Genomic DNA, 20,876 nt, shown 5'->3' on the forward strand with positions numbered 1-20,876 from the left:
GTGCTGATGGTGCTGGTGGTGCTGGGGTTGGTGCTGGCGGTGGTGGTGGTGCTGGTGGTGGTGCTGGAGGTGGTAACGGTGGTGGTGCTGGAGGTGGTGCTCGTGTTGGTGGTGCTGGTGATGGTGGTGCTGGTTGTGGTGGTGATGGTGGTGGAGGCGGGGGCGGTGGTGGTGCTGGTGGTGGTATTTGTAGTGTTGGTGGTGATGGCACTGGTGATGGTGGCGGTGATGGTGCTGGTGGTGGTGGCGTTGATGTTTGTGATGGTGGTGGTGGTGTTGCTGGTGTTGGTGGCGACGGTGGTGCTGATGGCAGTGACGATGGGGGTGGTGGTGCTGGTGGTGGTGGTGCTGGTGGTGGTGGTGCTGGTAGTGGTGGTGGTGCTGGTGGTGGTGCAGGTGGTGGTGCTGGTGGTGGTGCAGGTGGTGGTGCTGGTTTTGATGGTGCTGTTGGTAGTGGCAGTGTTGGTCCTGGTGGTGGTGTGGGTGGTGGTGATGTTGGTTTTGGTGCAGGTGGTGGTGGTGCTGGTGGTGGTGGTGCTGGTGGTGGTGCGGGTGGTGGTGGTGCTGGTGCTGGTGGTGTTGGCGGTGGTGTTGGTGCTGATGGTGGTGGTGGTGGTGGTGGTGCTAGTGATGCTGGTGGTGGTGGCGGTGGTGGTGGTGATGATGCTGGTGGTGGTGATGACGGTGCTGGTGGTGGTGCTAGTGGTGATGGTGCTGGTAATAGTGTTAGTGGTGGTGGTGGTGGTGATGGTGGTGGGGATGGTGCTGGTGGTGGTGGTGGTGCTGATGGCGGTGGTGCTCGTGGTGTTGGTGCTGCTGGTGGTGGTGGCGGTGCTGGTGCTGGTGCTGATGGTGGTGGTGGTGGTGGTGCTGGTGGTGGTGCTGATGGTGGTGGTGCTGATGGTGATGGAGCTGACGGTGGTGGTGGTGCTGATGGTGCTGGTGGTGGTGCAGGTGTTGGTTGTGGTGGTGGTGCTGGTGGTGGTGGTGGTGCTGGGATTGGTGCTGGCGGTGGTGTTGGTGCTGGTGGTGGTGGTGCTGAAGGTGGTAGCGGTGGTGGTGCTGGTACTAGTGGTGGTGCTCGTGGTGGTGGTGCTGGAGGTGGTGGTGCTGGTGGTGATGGTGCTTTTGGTGATGGAGGTGGTGGCGGAGGTGGTGGCTGTGGTGGTGCTGGGGGTGGTGGTTGTAGTGGTGGTGGTGGTGGTGCTGGTGGTGGTGGCTCTGATGTTTGTGGTGATGATGGTGGTGGTGGTGCTAGTGTTGGTGGCGATGGTGGTGCTGATAGCAGTGACGATGGTGGTGGTGGTGCTGGAGGTGGTGGTGCTGGTGGTGGTGGCGGTGGTGGTGCTGGTGGTGATGGTGCTGTTGGTGGTGGCAGTGTTGGTCCTGGTGGTGGTGCAGGTGGTGGTGATGCTGGTGCTGGTGCAGGTGGTGGTGGTGCTGCTGGTGGTGGCGGTGTTTGTTCTGGTGGTGCTGTTGGTGGTGGTGCTGGTGGTGGTGGTGCTTGTGGAGGTAGCGATAGTGGTGGTGCTGGTGGTGGTGGCGGTTGCGGTGGTGCTGGCGGTGGTAGTGCTAATTGTGGTGGTGCTGCTGGTGGTGGTAGTGCTAGTGGAGGTAATGGTGGTGGTGGTGCTGGTGGTGGTTGCGATGGTGGTGGTTCTGGTTATGGTGCTGGTGGTGGTGGTTGTGCTGATGATGGTGGCGGTGCTAATGGTGGTGCTGTTGGTGGTGATGGAGGTAGTGGTGGTGCTGGTGGTGGTAGCGGTGGTGGTGATAGTGGTGGTGGCAGAGGTGGTGGCGGTGGTGGTGCTGGTGTTGGTGGTTGTAGTGTCGGTGGTGGTGGCAGTGGTGGTGGTGCTGGTGGTGGTGGCGCTGATGTTTGTGGTGATGGTGGTGTTGGTGCTGGTGGTGGTGGTGCTGGTGTTGGTGGCGATGGTGGTGCTGATGGCAGTGACGATGCTGGTGGTGGTGCTGGTGTTGGTGCTGGTGGTGGTGGCGGTGTTGGTTCTGTTGGTAGTGGCAGTGGTGGTCCTGTTGGTAAGTACGGGTGGTGGTGATGCTGGTTTTGGTGCAGGTGGTGGTGATGCTGGTGGTGGTGGCGGTGTTGGTGCTGGTGGTGGTGGTGCTGGAAGTGATGGTGCTGGTGGTGGTGGCAGTGGTGGTGCTGGTGGTGGTGCGGGTGGTGGTGTTGCTGGTGTTGGCGGTGGTGGTGGTGGCGGTGTTGGTTCTGTTGGTAGTGGCAGTGGTGGTCCTGTTGGTAAGTACGGGTGGTGGTGATGCTGGTTTTGGTGCAGGTGGTGGTGGTGCTGGTGGTGGTAGCGGTGTTGGTGCGGGTGGTGGTGGTGCTGGTGGTGATGGTGCTGGTGGTGGTGGCAGTGGTGGTGCTGGTGGTGGTGCGGGTGATGGTGGTGAGGATGGTGATGTTGCTGGTGCTGGTGTTGGCGGTGGTGGTGGTGATTATGGTGGCGCAAGTGGTGGTGCTGATTGAGATGTTGGTGCTGGTGTTGGTAGTAGTGGTGATAGTGTTGGTGGTGGGTCTGATGGTGGTGTTGGTGCTGATAGTGCTGGTGGTGGTTGTGGTGGTGGTGCTGGTGGTGGTGGTGCTGGTGGTGGTGTTGATGGTGGTGGTGGTCTGATGGTGCTGGTGGTGGTTATGCATGTTGTGGTGGTGCTGGTGGGTTTGGTGGTGGCTGTAGTGGTGCTCGTGGTGGTGGTGCTGGTGGTGGTGGTGCTGGTGATGGTGGTGCTGTTGGTGATGGTGCAGGTGCTGGTGGTGGTGCTGGTGGTGGTGGTGTTGATGGTCTTGTTGGTGGTGGTCCTAGTGGTGATTGTCCTGATGGTGGTGGTGGTTGTTATGGTGGTGGTGGTGCTGATAGATTTGGTGCTGGTGGTTGTGATGGTGGTGGTGGTGCTGGTAGCGGTGGTGGTGCTGTTGGTGCTGGCGGTGGTGGTGGTGCTGGTGGTGGTGTTCGTGGTGCTGGTGGTAGTTCTGGTGGTGGTGGTGCTGGTGTTGGTGCTGGTGGTGGTGGTGCTGTTGGTTGTGGTGCTGGTGGTGGTGGTGCTAGTGGTGGTGCTGGTGGTAGTGTTGGTGATGCTGTTGGTGGTAGTGATGCTGGTGATGGTGCTGGTGGAGGTGGTGCTGGTGGCGTTGGTGCTGCTGTTGGTGGTGGCAGCGCTGGTGGTAGTGCTGGTGTTTGTGTTCCTAGTTGTGGCTGTCCTGGTGGTGATGGTGGTGGTGGTGCTGCTGGTGGTGGTTGTAGTGCTGGTGGTGGTGCTGGTGGTGGTGACAGTGATGGTTGCAGTGGTGGTGGTTCTGGTGCTGGTGATGGTGGTGGTGCTGGTGGTGGTGGTAGTGGAGGTAGTGCTGGTTGTAGTGCTGGTGGTGATAGTGCTGGTGATGGTGCTGTTGGTGGTGCTGGTAGTTGCGGTGCTGGTGGTGGCGGTGATGGTGCTGGTGGTGGTGGTGCTGCTGGTGATAGTGGTGCTGGTGGTGGTGGAGGTGGTGGTGGTGGAGGTGCTGGTGGTGGTGGTGCTGGTGGTGGTGGTGCTGGTGGTGATGGTGCTGGTGGTGGTTGTGCTGGTGGTGGTGCTTGTGGTGGTAGTGGTAGTGATGGTGGTGCTGGTGTTGGTGGTGCTGGTGGTGCTGCTGCTGGTGTGGTGCTGGTTGTGGTGGTGTTGGTGGTGCAGGTGATAGTGGTGCTGGTGGTGGTGCTGGTGGTGGTGCTGATGGTGGTGGTGCTGGTGTTTTTGGTCCTAGTTGTGGTGGTCCTGTTGGTGGTGGTGTTGCTGGTGGTGGTGGTTGTATTTTTGGTTGTGGTGCTGGTGGTGGTGGTGCTGGTGGTGGTGGTGCTGGTGGTGGTGGCGCTGATGGTGATGGTGATGGTGCTGGTGGTGGTGGTGCTGGCGGTAGTGGAGGTAGTGCTGGTGGTGGTGCTGATGGTGGTGCTGGTGGAGGTGGTGCTGGTGGTGGTGCTGTTGTGTTGGTGCTGGTGGTGGTGGTTCTGGTGGTGCTGGTGGTGGTAGTGCTGGCGGTGGTGGTGGTGCTGGAGGTGGTTCTGATGGTGATGGTGGTGCTGGTGGTGGTGGTGCTGGTTGTGCTGGTGCTGGTGGTGGTGGTGCTGGTTGTGCTGGTGCTGGTGGTGCTGGTTGTGGTGTTGGTGGTGGTGGTGGTGCTGGTTGTGGTGGTGGTGCTGGTGGTGGTGTTGGTGCTGATGGTGGTGGTGGTAGTGGTGGTGGTGGTGGTTGTAATAAAATTGTTAATGTTACTGTTTGTGAAGATGATTATAGTCGGTATACATCAAAACCGCATGTCTAATTTCTAGTTGCAATCAAAACGTGTTTCCAGTCTGTGAGTGGTGATTTACGGGTGATGTGGTTGTCGGGCCTCCACATACCGGAGTCCTTCTTGACGGCCCTCGTGCAGACCGCTTGTCGCGAAAATCACTGGCCACTGGACCGCTCCACGCTCTATACCAAAGTGACCAAGTACAAGGAGGCAGAGGACGTGACGATGAGACCCCTCCAGGTATGTATAACCATCCTAGTAACTTAGATACTTAATAACCATGGAAACATAACGACGTCATTTCGTCATATTCTGCTATAAGATTGTGTATTGTTTCAAGATCACGTTAGCATAAACATGAAAGTTTCGAACTTCTATAGATGACCAAGATATAACACAATCTACAAACGTTTTAACAAAGATGGAGAAATACCGATATGACATGAAATATAATTGTGCAACAAAACAGTATAGAATGTAACATAAACTGCAGAAGGAAGACAATTCTTGTGTCGAATATTTCTGACATCGAATAATTTTAATGAGCATATATCACCTTTCATTACATTTCATTTAAAATATGTAATGTGAAGACAATGATAGTTTTTTTTATGACTCTTAGGCTATTGATCAGCGATTACACAAGTACTCTGGTCTCTGTTCAGGGCTGTTTTGTAAGCGGATTGTACTTGGAAGGAGCTCGATGGGATATGGAGAAAAGGTGCTTAGCAAGGTCTCATCCCAAAGTGCTCGTTGAAGATTTGCCTGTGCTGCTGATCGTCCCTATTGAGGTCCATAAACTCAAGTTGCAAGTGAGTAATATTGAGTATTAATGTCGGAAAATGAAGCATAATTTAACACATAGGCTACCGGGTGATTCGGTAAAAGCGTTCAAAAAGTAAACATGAAATACAGGATGCGTTCTAGTGAACATTTTAAGATAGGAAACTTGGGATTTACAAATACAGATTAAGGCGATCAAGTCAGTTTCACTATGCCGGGAAGATCTTAGGACTACCGTTGTAAGCATTGCCACAACGAGGTTGAAACTCTTGCACACGTCCTGGGATCCTGTCCGCACTGCGAAGGTCTGCGAAAAACGCTAGACACCACCAAGTACGATCAATTATAGCCACTGCCCTTAAAGATGCCGATTACAACACCTTTGAAAAAGTACACGGTCTCTCCGTCACTGGCAGTACACGGCGCATAGATATAATAGCTTTCAAGGAATCTACAAGATCTGGATTCATAATTGATCCCACTGTGCGTTTCGAAACGAATGAGGAACAGCCAGCAGAAGTGGATAAGGAAAAAAAGAATATCTAGAATCCTACCATTCCATATTACCTCCAAAAGTACCAGCTAGAAGAGCTTGAAGTAATCGGACTTCTGGTTGGAGCAAGAGGTACCGCTACTCTCTTCATGAAAGATGAGTTTAAGAGGCTTGGAATACCTACATCTATTATTCCGACTGTAACTTTAGCTGCATTGAAAGGATCAATTGCTGTCCTGAAGCATCACCTATATTCGAAATGAAACCAAGTTCATTAGCATTCTTTACTTTTTTGTAACACTTACCTCTCTAAAACTAGGTATATTTCCACCAATCACAAAATGTATTTGCAGCTATGTACTTGTAGGAGTTTCATTGTCAAAACAAAATTAATGGTTCACTGAACTTGTAAACTTTTATATGGTTAAATACTCTTTGTCCCTTGCGGCAGCTCACGAATAGTGAGACGATTTCTAAATTTCTAAATTCTGGGTCGGCATTGTAGACAACAATGCCATCTCATTGCGCAATATATCCTACCTGCCCGTCTGAACGACCACGTGTATTCATGTGCTTCCGGTTTCTGCAAAAAGTTTTGCCCGAATTGTTGGAGGACGTCTGTGAATGTGGCTGTAGCACGACGGAGCACCGCCTCACTTTAAGGCCAGTCCACAATAAACCGGGAACGAGAACCAGAACGAGAACGGGAAGCGAAGAACGTGAACGTGAATTTTTTTTCACAATAAACCGAGAACGGAAACGGCTATACATATCGATATGTATGTCAATAACGATATGTGAAGTCGATATTACGCAGTCTGATGTCATTTGTTTATACTTGACCAATAGCATTCCCTCATGAGTAGAAGCCAGCCAACATAAACACAGGTTAACCAACTTTGAAATTTAAGACACGGAATATTTAAGAATTTAATTCACGTGGTAGTCTCGTCACATATACACGTAGCATTATATTGAAAGTGATTCTACTGAATTTCTGGGTTACTTACAAGCAATGGATGAACAAGAAATTATGTCACGGCCTCCTTGGTACAAAATATACGATGACCAAATAGCTTTTCGATGACAACAGAGTGAATATATTGTAGTAGGCTGTGATCGGAAACGAGAACGGCAACGTTAAAACTTAGTCAATTCTCACGTTACCGTTCTCGGGCTCCGGCAGCATTGTCGTTAATTATTGTGAATGCTCCATTTAAATACATTTATTTTAATAATCTTTCCGTTCTCGAATTTTTGTGGACCAGTCTTCAGTGTAGATGTCCGGAATTATCTGGACGGTACATTCCCTGGTGGCTGGATTAGAAGGGTAGACTCTATTCTAACCTGCGAAGTCACCCGATATGAATCCACTGGATTATTAGGTCGGCCTCGGTAGCGCAGTTGATACAGCGCTGGCCTTCTCTGCTCGAGTTTGCGGGTTCGATCCCGGCCCAGCTCGATGGCATTTAAGTGTGCTTAAATGCAACACGCTCATGTCAGTACATTTACTGGCATGTAAAAAAACTCCTGCGGGACAAAATTCCGGCACACCGGCGACGCTGATATAACCTCAGCAGTTGTGAGCGTCGTTAAGTAAACCATAATTTAAATTTTAAATTTTTTTCACTGGACTATTTCCTATGAGGCCACATAAAATCACTTGTTTACTAGAATTCAGTAAACACGGACAACGGATTCGTTGCCAGGATTGTAGCCAGTGATGTTCGAAAGGTTGTAACAGAATCTAGTACACCGACGTCATGCTTATCATTGAGGTTGGTGACCGTCATTTTGAAGTACAAAATAGTACGTTAACACAGGTTTGTAAATTATTTGAAAATAATTTTAAAACATAAATGAAACGTTAAATATAAATTATAAATGTAAATAATATTGAAACAGTAAGTGATAACGATTGGTTAAGTTCATATCTCCTTAATCTGATTTCGTAGACCCCAAGTTCCACATTTCAAAATGCTCAGCAGAGCATCTCCTATTTCCTATACAATTTTTGCACGCTTTTACTGAATAACCCTGTATATAGTGGAGCTACGAAACCTCTTTCAAAATGATGTCGCAACGGCGCGTATCTTAAGAGGAAGCTTGACTACCCTCAGAACCATGTTTCGTGGTCGACTGATTTCAACATTTTAGGGACATCACTTGGCCAGTAAGAACCCCGGACTTGAGAGTATGGGGTCTATTTAAAGTCAAAGTGATTCATAATCGTCCGTGTACCATAGAAGAGCTTAAAGAGCACATACGATAAGAAATAAAAAAAACACTGGTTGTGAGATATTCAAGCGTAACGTATAACTTTTGTGGAAAGTTACACAATGGGGGACATTTAACCCAAGTTGTTTTCAAAAAGTGAACAAGATAACTAAATTGAAAACTTATAAGTTTGTTTATCTCAAAGTTTACTTTGTGCACATTACTGAGGTCTGAATAATTTTGAAATCCACTCAGTGGTCAACCCTGAACCAACTGATGCAAAGTAATACAAAACCTTCAAATAGACGTTCATCCGTGAATGTGCGGCCGCACATGGCGGCTGAAAGCACGCTGTTCGCCGTTAAAGTCGGATATTCATAACCCGTTAAGTCAAACGCATAAATTGCTCATGCAAATTCAATCGCAATAACCACCTACCTTTGTTGTAGAAGATGATCCCCTTATGACGCCACACATCTCATACATCTTTTAGAAAATCTGCACTTATATGTATTAGTCTTTCTGAAATTGCTGTAATTTCGCTTCTTATACCGTCTATCAATTTTTTCAGCCTAGACGGGTTATTCCTATACACTTTATTTTAAGTTCTCCACAAATAGAAATCGCATACGTTATTAACCTCGCACTATTTTATTTATTCAGGAATTTCAGCCACGTGATAATGTGTATGTAATAATATCAATAATGGCTCTATTGATCCATATTCAATTTTATAACGGAATAATATCAATAATGGTTATTGATCCCTATTTCATTTTATAACGGAATAATATCAATAATGGCTCTATTGATCCATATTTAATTTTATAACGGAATAATATCAATAATGGCTCTATTCATCCATATCTAATTTTATAACGGAATAATATCAATAATGGCTCTATTGGTCCATATTTAATTTTATAACGGAATAATATCAATAATGGCTCTATTGGTCCATATTTAATTTTATAACGGAATTATATCAATAATGGCTCTATTGATCCATATTTAATTTTATAACGGAATATCAATAATGGCTCTATTGATCCATATTTAATTTTGTAACGGAATAATATCAATAATGGCTCTATTGATCCATATTTAATTTTGTAACGGAATAATATCAATAATGGCTCTATTGATCCATATTTAATTTTGTAACGGAATAATATCAATAATGGCTCTATTGATCCATATTTAATTTTATAACGGAATAATATCAATAATGGCTCTATTCATCCATATCTAATTTTATAACGGAATAATATCAATAATGGCTCTATTGGTCCATATTTAATTTTATAACGGAATAATATCAATAATGGCTCTATTGGTCCATATTTAATTTTAAAACGGAATTATATCAATAATGGCTCTATTGATCCATATTTAATTTTATAACGGAATACCAATAATGGGTCTATTGATCCATATTTAATTTTGTAACGGAATAATATCAATAATGGCTCTATTGATCCATATTTAATTTTGTAACGGAATAATATCAATAATGGCTCTATTGATCCATATTTAATTTTGTAACGGAATAATATCAATAATGGCTCTATTGATCCATATTTAATTTTGTAACGGAATAATATCAATAATGGCTCTATTGACCATATTTAATTTTATAACGGAATAATATCAATAATGGCTCTATGGATCCATATTTAATTTTATAACGGAATAATATCAATAATGGCTCTATTGATCCATATTTAATTTTGTAACGGAATAATATCAATAATGGCTCTATTGATCCATATGTAATTTTGTAACGGAATAATATCAATAATGGCTCTATTGATCCATATGTACTTTTATAACGGAATAATATCAATAATGGCTGTATTGATCCATATTTAATTTTGTAACGGAATAATATCAATAATGGCTCTATTGATCCATATTTAATTTTGTAACGGAATAATATCAATAATGGCTCTATTGATCCATATTTAATTTTATAACGGAATAATATCCACAATGGCTCTATTGATCCATATTTAATTTTATAACGGAATAGTATCAATAATGGCTCTATTGATCCATATTTAATTTTATAACGGAATAAAATCAATAATGGCACTATTGATCAACATTTAATTTTATAACGGATGAATCATGGTTTTATTTACATATTCATGCAGCGACACAGAACAACAGATATTGGAGTGCAGAAAACTCCTATCTTTTAAACGAAATGCTTAGAGAATTGTAAGGCCTTTTTTAAATACTGTGAATGCATAGAGACACAAGAATATAACATAATGACAGATTTCCTAGAACTGACACTGAATGTATACAGGTATTTTTTCAACAGCTCATACAGCTGATCTCTCTATACCATTCATTGCGGAAATTTTTGAAGATAGTAAAGGAATATGGCCAGCACGATCCCCAGATCTTACAGTAGATTAAATATATGTGTGGAGTTACTTTAAAAATAAACGCTAAACTGGAGAATGTGCTACGGTAGCTTTGATCGGTGCCGTTACCTTTACGATCAAATTGAACTAAATACACAGTATTATCCAGTTATTCCACAATAAATAAAATAAAGTATATCGGAATCATCCGCATACGTTGCAAGAACTGAAACACAATTTAGGGAGAAGAACTAATGCGTGTTAATGCTAATTTTCTTAAAAGGTATGACAGATATGAATTGTCACAAGGACATCATTTCCTATATCTTCTGTGACAAAGGTAGGTGATTATTGTGATTTGAATTGGCAATCTATGCGCTTGACTTAAGGGGCTATGGATGTCCAACTCTGCCGGCGAACAGCGTGCATCCAGCCGTCATGCGCGGCCTCCCACTCACGGATGAACGACTATTTGAATATTCTGTGTAATAATAACTACTCCTTGTTGGGATATTTCTTCTGCAGAATACGCTACGCACTCCCGTTTATACTACTTCTCAGCGTAGAAATGCGATGGGCGTGGGGCTTGTGTTCGAAGCAGATCTGAGAACCAAAGAGCACGCCAGTCACTGGATCCTACAAGGAGTCTCGCTGATACTGAACACCGACTGAGAGCTGGCGATACAGTAGCTACTTCATTTGGTATTAATTTTATTTATACGACACGAGTTTGTGTTTCGATACGTCTTTGGAAAGCGAGAGATGAGCATGGAAACTCACAGTTATGTGCGTTCCCATTCGTCTAAATTCAAAATGTTATAAAATTGCAGTAATATACATATTTAATATTAAAATAAAGAAAAGATGTTTTTGATAAACATGCGAGAACAATAACTATTTGCCTAGTTCCTTTTAAAATCTTAACAAAAATTTAATAAAACAAATACAGTAGAACTTGGTTATAACGACATCCAAGGGACCTTGAAAATTATGTTGTTATAAACGAGTGTCGTAGTAACCGAGATTCATATTATCAGTCTAGTGAGGTGGAAAATGAAAAATAATAAACATAATTAGGCTTATTTTAGATTTATGTATTCACTTTTAAGCATACCATGAAGACAATAAAATACATGTACAATTATAAATACAGTATTCTGTATTAAAACAGTTTGTTCAGTACTCAAAAAACTTATTTACTGAGGAGTGAAGTAATCAGTCATTTTACTCTGTTGTCTCCTATTTGCCCAATATACACTTTCCAAATTACATTCTATGTTCATTATTTCAGTTGCAATTTTACTGCTCCCTCTCCTAGCTTCATACTCCCTCTAGCTTCATAGAAATGTTCATAATTCTAATGGTTTCTAAAATGTCACTCACTTCTGTTAGTGGCCATATTGCGTGCACTTAGTGAAAATTCCCTATCGAAACTGGCCGCATGCTGGTACCATTAATACCGCATGAATTCGGGCAGGTTACAATGGGATGGGGAATCTGCCTGCATTACAGAGGTCTATGACAGAAGGAGACAGTAAAGGATTTGCCAGATTTCAGCAAAATATTTCTTAAAATACTTTGGTTCTTAGAAAATTGTATTCCAAACTGAGGTTGAAAATGACGTTATATGCGAGGTAGACGTTTGTCGTATTAAGCAAGGTAGAAAAGCATATGTCTTATGGGGAATTAGTTGGGACCACAGAATATTTGACGTTATAGGCGAGGTGTCGCACAAAACGAGGTCGCTATAACCAAGTTCTAGTGTACAAAAATTACTAATTTCATCATAATTACAAATAAATAATAACTAGTAACGTTAAATTCGAGAGGTCCAAACGTGGTGGGTTCTAGACGGCCCACAGATGTGTAAATGAGGCATAGGGCCCCCGAATTTTGCATTATTTCCTGATGGAGACATGACAACTCATGTCCACGGCAGTTGTGAGACAATGTTACGCCAATCGCGCTAGCAATGCGGCTGAATTAAGGCATATTGTCTGTAAAGTCAATTACCCTATCAACTCTCTACAGCAGATATCCACAAAATAGCTGAAACCACATTACAATGATGACTCTTTTTAATCATGAAGAAGGTGCTAGAGCAGGTGTGACCTAAAGTTTATTTTCTTTCTACAGAAAAGTTGGGAAATTGATATACAAGAAATTATGATGGAGAAATAAAATTGAAGTCATTCACTCAGCTCTTAAAAACTTATTTGTATGGCCTGACAAATGCAAAAATATAGTTATATAGTATGATTCGAATACAGCAATACTAGCAATAAGTTTAACTTTATGTCCTAGGATGGCGAAACTAAATTCACAGTGTAATTAAACAAATCCATAATTTAGATAACAATTTAGTACTCCAATGGATTTCAGTCCATTCTGTGGTATATGGTAATGAGAAGTTTGATATATCAGCAAAGAAAGGATCTATACATTTTCAATATCAGCTACGAAAAATATTCAGTTATATTCGGAAAAATGTAGGCCTATGCTATTTCAGAGAAACTAATTTCAGTTTCGAAAATAGTAATATAAAGTTCGGAAGATGTAAAGTTAATTTCAGGAAAGATAAATTCAATTTCGAAAATGATAAATCTAATTTCGGAATGCTTTAATATTATTTTAATTAATTATTTTTTATTAAATTAGATGTAGTTTCACTGAATTAATATAAATATGATGATGATTGCAACAATTAGCCTATTCCTGTTGCCATGCAAACGAATATTGTCAGTAAACGTTGGTCATTGAGTAGTATTATAGGTACAATATTATTGTTCCCTTGAGAGGATATGAAAAATCAATTTTGTGCGAGATCGTGCGTATTTGCTTGGTTTCCGCACAAAACCAATCCGCGGAAAGTGTAAAATTCCACATTCAGTATTCCCAACCTAACACACATAATAATTTCCCTCTTCTTACCGCTTAAGTGACATATTGATTTTACTGCTTTAGGCTTTTAACATATTATTTTTAGAGACGTTCAATATAGTAATAATTATAAATTGGAAACTTACCACTGCAATTTCACCTAAATTGCACTGTTAATTATTATTTTTAAATATTTTCAAAAATTAAGTAAACTCTAAATCATTACATAATCTTGCCGTTTGTTTTAAGTTCGCATTTATAGACTGGGGGAAAAAAAGACAGACGTATATCACGGCCTACTGGAGTATAGTAAACACAGAACAATTTAAAGCAACAATGTTGAAGATAGATATTTTTGTTTTGCGAATTTGCCGTCATTGAACAGAAACCAAGATGGAGATTTCATTGCAACTAATTAGAAATTCCTCTTTCAGGTATGTAATAAACGATCTTCGCACAAAATAATGTACGAAACACGAGCGGTATGTTTTCTTTCAATTCTCGGAAATTAAAAAAGCTCAACTATGTTTCGCTTTTTCAAACGTTTCCTCGAACATGAAAACTTCAACATACCGCTCTTGTAAGGCATATTACTATTATATAACATGTGTATATAATTAGTTGAAAAAATGAGAAAATCTTTCAAATCCCAAATTTACTTCATTCTTTTCTGAACTTGGTATCATTTTCGATATTGAATTTACATTTTCCGAAATTGAGGTTAACTTTTTCGAAATTAAGTTTATTTTTTCTCAATTCGAATTAATCATTTCCTAAATTAAAATTAGCTCTTTTCGAAATTGAGGTTAGCTTTTCCGAAATTGAGGCCAAAAAGTACAAAGTAAAAATTAAAACATGACCAAATAATATTTGTTATGAGGCTACTAAAATAATAATTATCAAAAGGAAAATCAACCTCAACTCTTAGCACAAATGAAGATCAATATTAAAAATCAAAACGCATAAAATAGCTGAAAATTAATCACTGACCTATGTTCAAAGCCTGCTGTGGCTATGTTTAGAGCAGGTTCTGGTGACGATGGTTTAGGCAAACATCTTATAGACTTGTCCTAGTAACCTCTATCTCCCAATATGAGCCGAAGTGAAAGAAACAGATATGAAACATTTCACATTTGCTGAATTCCAGAAGCTTCATGAAGAACGTACTTTCAAATATGAGGAAACATAAAGGAAAATAACTTCGATATTGAGTCCTGAACATTAAATACACACCCAGTAAGGATTCTGAAAGGTAAATAAAACAGCTGTTTTACCTTTAGATAAACCTACTTCAAATAACACGTTTTCTTCATTTGAGTCGTCTCAGATTAATTAGTAGGCCTACATTCAAAAGGTAATTATTTCCTCGATTTCTGTTAATGGATTTATTTTTTTATTTTAGTGGGTTATTTTACGACGCTGTATCAACATCTAAGGTTACTTAGCGTCTGAATGATATGAAGGTGATAATGCCGGTGGAATGAGTCTGGGGTCCATCACCGAAAGTTACCCAGCATTTGCTCATACAGGGTTGAGGGAAAACCCCGGAAAAAACCTCAACCAGGTAACTTGCCCCAACCGGGAATCGAACCCGGGCCACCTGGTTTCGCAGCCAGACGCGCTAGCCGTTACTCCACAGGTGTGTTAATGGATAATGGCTCCTAAAAGATATAAAATAGCTCTTCTTTCTTTAGATACGCATACTTCATACACAGCAGTTCCGGGATTACTGAAGAATACGATACAGCCATATTACACCCCACTGATGTGGGGACTATGACGTAATATAATAATTATATGCAAGGCATACTAAAGGCCTCGACAAACCTGATTTAACCTATCACTGAATCCCGGCCTTACGAAAACTCTCGATCTACCAAAAAGCGTAAAGTTTCGTATCGTATTCTTCAGTAGATCCGAAAATTAATTCATTTCAGTCATCTTCTATTACTTAGTAAGCCTACATTCAAAAGATAATTTCATCGATTTCTGCTAATTCTTCATAAACACAAGGAGAATGGCTCACAATCGACGCAAGCATGAAAGACACATAAATAAAATTTATCTCAAGATCATTTACGCAAACCAGTACATGTCAGTAGTCTTCCAATAATTACAGTAACTTATATTGGAAAAATAATTTCCTCGGTTTCCCTGTCAACTCATGGAGAATACCTCATACACACCGCCATCGTTTTGGTAGTATGGCAGTGGATTCAATGTCATAGATAGGGTAGGTTGGGGTAATTTGGGTATAAAAAGGCCTTTTTTTAAGTTTAGAGATCCATAGCCTGTTACCATAGTAACATTTTCTAGCCAGTTTTTGTATGTTAGCACTGCGACCTTCTAGAACGATTCTATTGTATTTTCAAGTATGTTGGCCTCTCTTTATCATAATAACCCTAAGCTTAACTGTACTCAATTTACCCCATGGATGGGGAAATTTGAGTATAATGTGTATTATTGAAGTAAAACATGCTTTAAAGTCCTTATAAAATCAAATTATTCCAACCATAGGTTAGTGTATGTATCCTAGAACAGAATGTAGAAGTTAAGTAGGTAGCCTATTTAAAAATTTTAATTAGGCCTAACAAGATAAAAAAATTCAGTCATTGTAAGGTTCAAACCTGTCTTCGCACAGTTGACTAAACATCAAGTTAAGTTCTTGATAAGGTTTACTTTGTAAATTTAAAATATATCCCATTAAAATCGGGGACACAAAACACTTCGAATAATTACCTGTATTTCACCAATCCATAATGTGTGTACATGGCATGATCTGGAACGGAAACTAGCTTAGTTACCAATTAACCTACAATTATACTCGAATTACCCCAAGTTTGTAAATTATAATTTACTAACAAACTATTAATGATATATTACTAAAGTTATTAAAAACATATTCTAAACATGTTTAATGCACGCATACATGAATTTGGTACTGTATCACAGCTGGTTTCCCAACAATACTACTTTGAATGTGATGCGTCATTAAAGACTGGTAAATAAAAAAAAATTACCGGGCAGCATCAGTGTGATCAACACAAATTTTTAACACTCCACGATAGGCAATTGTGAAATAGACAATATCCAGGACTTTCATTTCAAAACTTCCAAGTCAACAAATAACTAATTATTTAAACTGAATTTAATTTAAACAGAAAAAAACACGCCTATTTAGATTTTGAGGGGAAGTCTGAAACCATACTTAATTTCTTTTTAGATTTTACCCCTCCAGCCTCAGCCTTGGAATTTCAAATGGCATCCCTATATTTTTATACTTAAATATGAAAGAGCATTCAATTGTTTATACACCTCATTCATTTGTTTTCGCATCTTTTGTGTTCTATCGTCGCCTGACAACCCACATTCTTGTTATTATCAGTTGATTATAGGATGAAAACACAGCTTATTTTGTGTAATTTCCTAAATTTAATCAGTAAGGATGATTTATGTTCTCTCTTGAAGGGCATACACCATTTTAAAATAATTTAATACACAAACACAACTATTACATGAAATGTTCAATAAGTTTTTGTAGCATTATTCTCTTCAGCTCTAATCAACAATAACAGCAATCCAGGTTGCCAGGCGACGATAGAAAACAAAAGATGCGAAAACAAATGATTAAGGTGTATAAACAATTTATTGCTCCTTCATATTCAAGTATAAAAATATAGGGGTGCCAATTGAAATTTCAAAGAGGGAGTTTATACATCAGCTGGTCAATAACCTGAACACACGTTTCAGCGTCACATTGTTGCCAAGTAACTCCATCTGTTAGCACAACCATAAAGCATCTAATAGATGCTATAGAGTTACAAACAACGAAAAAAAAAAAAAAGTGGGAGTGGCTGGAGGTGGGGAGTGAAATCTGAAATGCAATTAAGCCTGGTTTCAGACTTCCCCCTCAATCTAAATTGACGTGTTGTTTCTTTAAATTGAATTCAATTTAAATAATTAGTTATTTAGACTGGGAAGTTTTAAAATGAAAGTCATGTATTTTAAATTGGTATATGTTTGAAAATTAGGTAGGCCTAAAGTTTTATTCAATAAATTGTAACTTATACTTAAATTACTTCACTACACCCAAATTACCCCGACTCACCCTACCTAGGTTAGAAACATTAAAGCGACTCGAAAGTGTGTCGCTTCTCGTTTGGAAACAACCACTTCAATCTGGAATCAATCTCTGATCCTCTTAGATGAGAATTCATGAACAAATGGAGTTATATACAGTAGAATTCCGATTATCCGTCACTCTATTAACCGATTGCTGGATTAACCGTCTGTCTTTCTCTCGCTTTTTTTTTTGCTGCAGAAATATATTAAGTACTGTACATTGTATTAGCACGTTATTTGTTTCTAGACAGGATTATTACAAGCCTCTTCCCTTACACAGTATGGTCTATTGTTCGAATTCTATACCAAATATTTTCTTCGAGTATCAAACGAACACTCATTGTGCTAAGAATCGAAAAAAAAAAAATGTAAATAATTCAATGGTTTGGGGAAAGATAAAACATTGGCTCATCTCGCATCAGAATACGAGATTGGAGTGTAGAAAGTACGTAAATCTACAACACGACACCTCCAATACTGATATCTTTCCACAGACAGCCATTACAAGGAGTTCCCTTGCCCTTAAAAACCCGTCGTTGGTAGCCAGACTTAAATTAGTGAACTTCTGATTCACTATCTAGCATATTAAACGCAACACCGTCAAAAACACGAAGGGAATTACGAAAGTGTAAATATTATTCAATAAGTTTACGAAAATCTTTTATGGCACCGGTACGGATTATCCGATTTTTTCGATTAACCGTTCAGCCCAGCCCCCTTCATTACCACGGATAATAGAGGTTCTGCTGTAAATGGTTTGATTCATTGAATAGAGAACTATAAATGGACTGATGTCTGAACTTGACGCGAGATCTGGTTGGTCACTTGATCCGGTATCGGCGCGGCGCACGCAGGTTACCACGGCAACCAATTGTTCGGGGTGTCATCGGAGCGGCAGCCCGCGCGACATACAGTTCCCTTGGTTCACATGACCAGGTCGGACGGACGCCGGTGATTGCCATTCTCTTCGATGTCTGCACAGAATCGTAGCTGTTAAATGGAGGAAGGGACAGCCGGACCTCTCATGACACATGGTCTTTATTTTATCTTAATGTTCGTGACCTTAGTCGGTATAAATGGTGTACTGACCACAGACATTTCCAACGAACATGAGAAAATGCGGGTCTACAATGTCGGTGTACTCATGGCATCGAGTCTGGATTCGCCGTTTGATCTGGAAAGAGCGGGTCCGGCAGTGGACATGGCGCTAGATCTGGTCAACCAGGACTTCCTCAGCCAGCATAACATCAAGCTGCATAAGCAGCAAGCCAGGTACAGTACCATTATCACAGGTATTATCTAAATCGATTAGAACTCGCGTGATATCTGAATAACACTATTTCACAAATATGTTGTTTTCAAATGCCAGGCATTTGACAATAAAGTCATTTGACCTCTTGCACTCCAATATTTTTCAAAGATATTATCATGGCCGGCCACTGAAGCACACATTTTGAGATTTCTTGGTTTGAGTTGCACAATGGGCAGTTAGGGGACTGATATATTCCAATTCTATGCAGATGTTTGGCCAAACAATCATGTCTTGTCGCCAATCTAAATGCAGCTACAGACGATTTTTGTGGTAAATCGGGAATTAACTGTGGATTTTGTTGCAGAGAGTTCCATTTTTCCCCTTGAGATTGTGTTATCAAATTTTGTTTGCTGAAGTCTAAGTATGTAGATTTAATAAATCTTTTCACAGAATAAAGGCTGGTTCACAATGAACCGGAAACGAGAATCGGAACGAAAACAGTAAAATTCTTAAAATGTATACATTCAAATGTGAGCATTCACGAAAAGCTTGCCGGAGCCCGGGATCGGGAACGGAGAGTTGGCCAAGTTTTAACCTTGGCGTTCACGTTTCCGATCACAGCCCACTAGATTCATTCTATTGCCATCTAAAAGCTATTTTGTCGTCGTATATTTTGTAGCAAGAAGACCGTGGCATAACCTATGCATTATATTGTTCTGTGCTGTGCATCATGGAGCTAGTTTTATTTGACGAGACTGTAATATTGAAATCATCACATTTACGATAAGCGGCGCGCCTCGTATAAAGATGAGAAAATGAAGGAGAATACGTGGCTTTCAATAGCTGCATCTTTGAACACCGATCGTAAGTGAATCATATTTTATTACTGTATTGGTTGTATTACACACTACATATTCACGCTTCAATTCAATAATTACTGTTGTGTTCATTTTTGATCTATTATAAATGTTTATTCTCTAATTATTTTACGTTATGGTAGACTTAAAATAGGTTGTGATAATAAAGATGCATGGGCATATTTATAGTACTGTACCTACTGAAATGTTTCAGTTGAAATTTCGAAGTTGGTTAACCTGTGTTCATGTAGGCTGCCTTGTACTCATGAGAGAACGTCATTGGTCAATTATATACAAATAACATCAGAATGCGTAATATCGACTTTACATATCGTTATTTACATATATATCGCTATGCATAGCCGTCTACGTTCTCGGTTTATTGTTTTTGTTTTTTTTTTTTTTTTGAACATATTTTATTGCAAACTCATGAAGAAATATTGTGAATCAAAAATTTTCATATTCACGTCCTCTGCTTCTCGTTTTCATTCTGGTTCTCGTTCCCGGTTTACTGTGAACCAGCCTTAATACGTAGATTTAGTAACAGATCTGTAAGTAGCAGTGCTGCCCTTCTTTGCTAAAGCATCCGCATTCTCGTTTCCCAGGATTCCACAATGGGATGGTATCCATTGGAATACAATTCTTTTATTGAGTGATATTAATTGAGAGAGCATTTTATTTATTTCTGCTGTTTGAGATGAAGGTGTGTGTTTAGAGATTATTGATAGAATAGCTGCTTTGGAGTCTGACAATATAACTGCATAGAAGATTCCCGAGACTTTCACTTATTGCAATGATTTCACCATCAAAACTTGTTGTTCCATATCCAAGAGATCTATAAAGTGAGAAGAGACAGCACGTAACACCTGCACCGGCACCTTGTTCTCTGGAGATCAAGGATCCGTCGGTGTATAAATGAAGCCAGTTTTGTGGAGGGTACCTAATATTAATTGTCTCTAAAGACAATTGTTTCAGTATTTCAGTGTTTACTTCTGATTTCAGTATTTCTTCTGTTAAATTTAGATTATATTCTATATTTCACTCCAATATTTCACGAATATTAATAAATACATAATTAAATAACAAAAAAAAAAAAAAAAGAAAATGGCATAATTATATCATTAAGAAATAAGATATTTAAGTTGCCAACTAATACTAATGGTTGGTTTGTTGATTTTCGATAAATGTACTTATACTTACAAACGGCTTTTGAGGAACCTGGAGGTTCATTACCGCCCTCAAATAAACCCGCCTTCGGTCCCTATCCTGAGCAAGACTAATCCAGTCTCTATCATCATATGCCACCTCCCTCAAATTCATTTTAATATTATCCTCCCACCTACGTCTCGGCCTCCCCAAAGGTCTTTTCTCCTTCGGCCTCCTAACTAACACTCTATATGCATTTCTGGATTCGTCCATACGTGCTACATGCCTTGTCCATCTCAAACGTCTGGATTTAATGTTCCTAATTATGTCAGGTGAAGAATACAATGCGTGCAGTTCTGCGTTTGTAACTTTCTCCATTCTCCTGTAACTTCATCCCTCTTAGCCCCAAATATTTTCCTAAGCACCTTATTCTCAAATACCCTTAATCTCTGTTCCTCTCTCAAAG

The 20,876-nt window shown here is 40.7% G+C and overlaps 2 protein-coding genes across 3 annotated transcripts in view; both read left to right on the forward strand.

Moving 5' to 3' along the window:
• Dhc98D (Dynein heavy chain at 89D) overlaps positions 1-11,031 on the forward strand; it is a 192,204-nt gene extending 181,173 nt beyond the window's left edge. Inside the window, exons 54-56 of the mRNA XM_069822419.1 lie at positions 4,346-4,525; positions 4,951-5,097; positions 10,679-11,031. Coding sequence (XP_069678520.1) covers positions 4,346-4,525; positions 4,951-5,097; positions 10,679-10,825 — 474 coding nt within the window. The 3' untranslated portion in view covers positions 10,826-11,031. The remainder of the gene's footprint in view (positions 1-4,345; positions 4,526-4,950; positions 5,098-10,678) is intronic.
• Positions 11,032-18,088: 7,057 nt separating this feature from the next.
• The window catches only part of LOC138696927 (atrial natriuretic peptide receptor 1), a 125,410-nt gene continuing 122,622 nt past the window's right edge, over positions 18,089-20,876 (forward strand). For both annotated transcript variants that reach the window (XM_069822421.1, XM_069822422.1), the window contains exon 1: positions 18,089-18,427. In XM_069822421.1, coding sequence (XP_069678522.1) covers positions 18,153-18,427 — 275 coding nt within the window. In that variant the 5' untranslated portion in view covers positions 18,089-18,152. The remainder of the gene's footprint in view (positions 18,428-20,876) is intronic.

This window comes from Periplaneta americana, chromosome 3 (genome assembly GCF_040183065.1).
Source record: "Periplaneta americana isolate PAMFEO1 chromosome 3, P.americana_PAMFEO1_priV1, whole genome shotgun sequence".
Taxonomy (NCBI): domain Eukaryota; kingdom Metazoa; phylum Arthropoda; class Insecta; order Blattodea; family Blattidae; genus Periplaneta; species Periplaneta americana.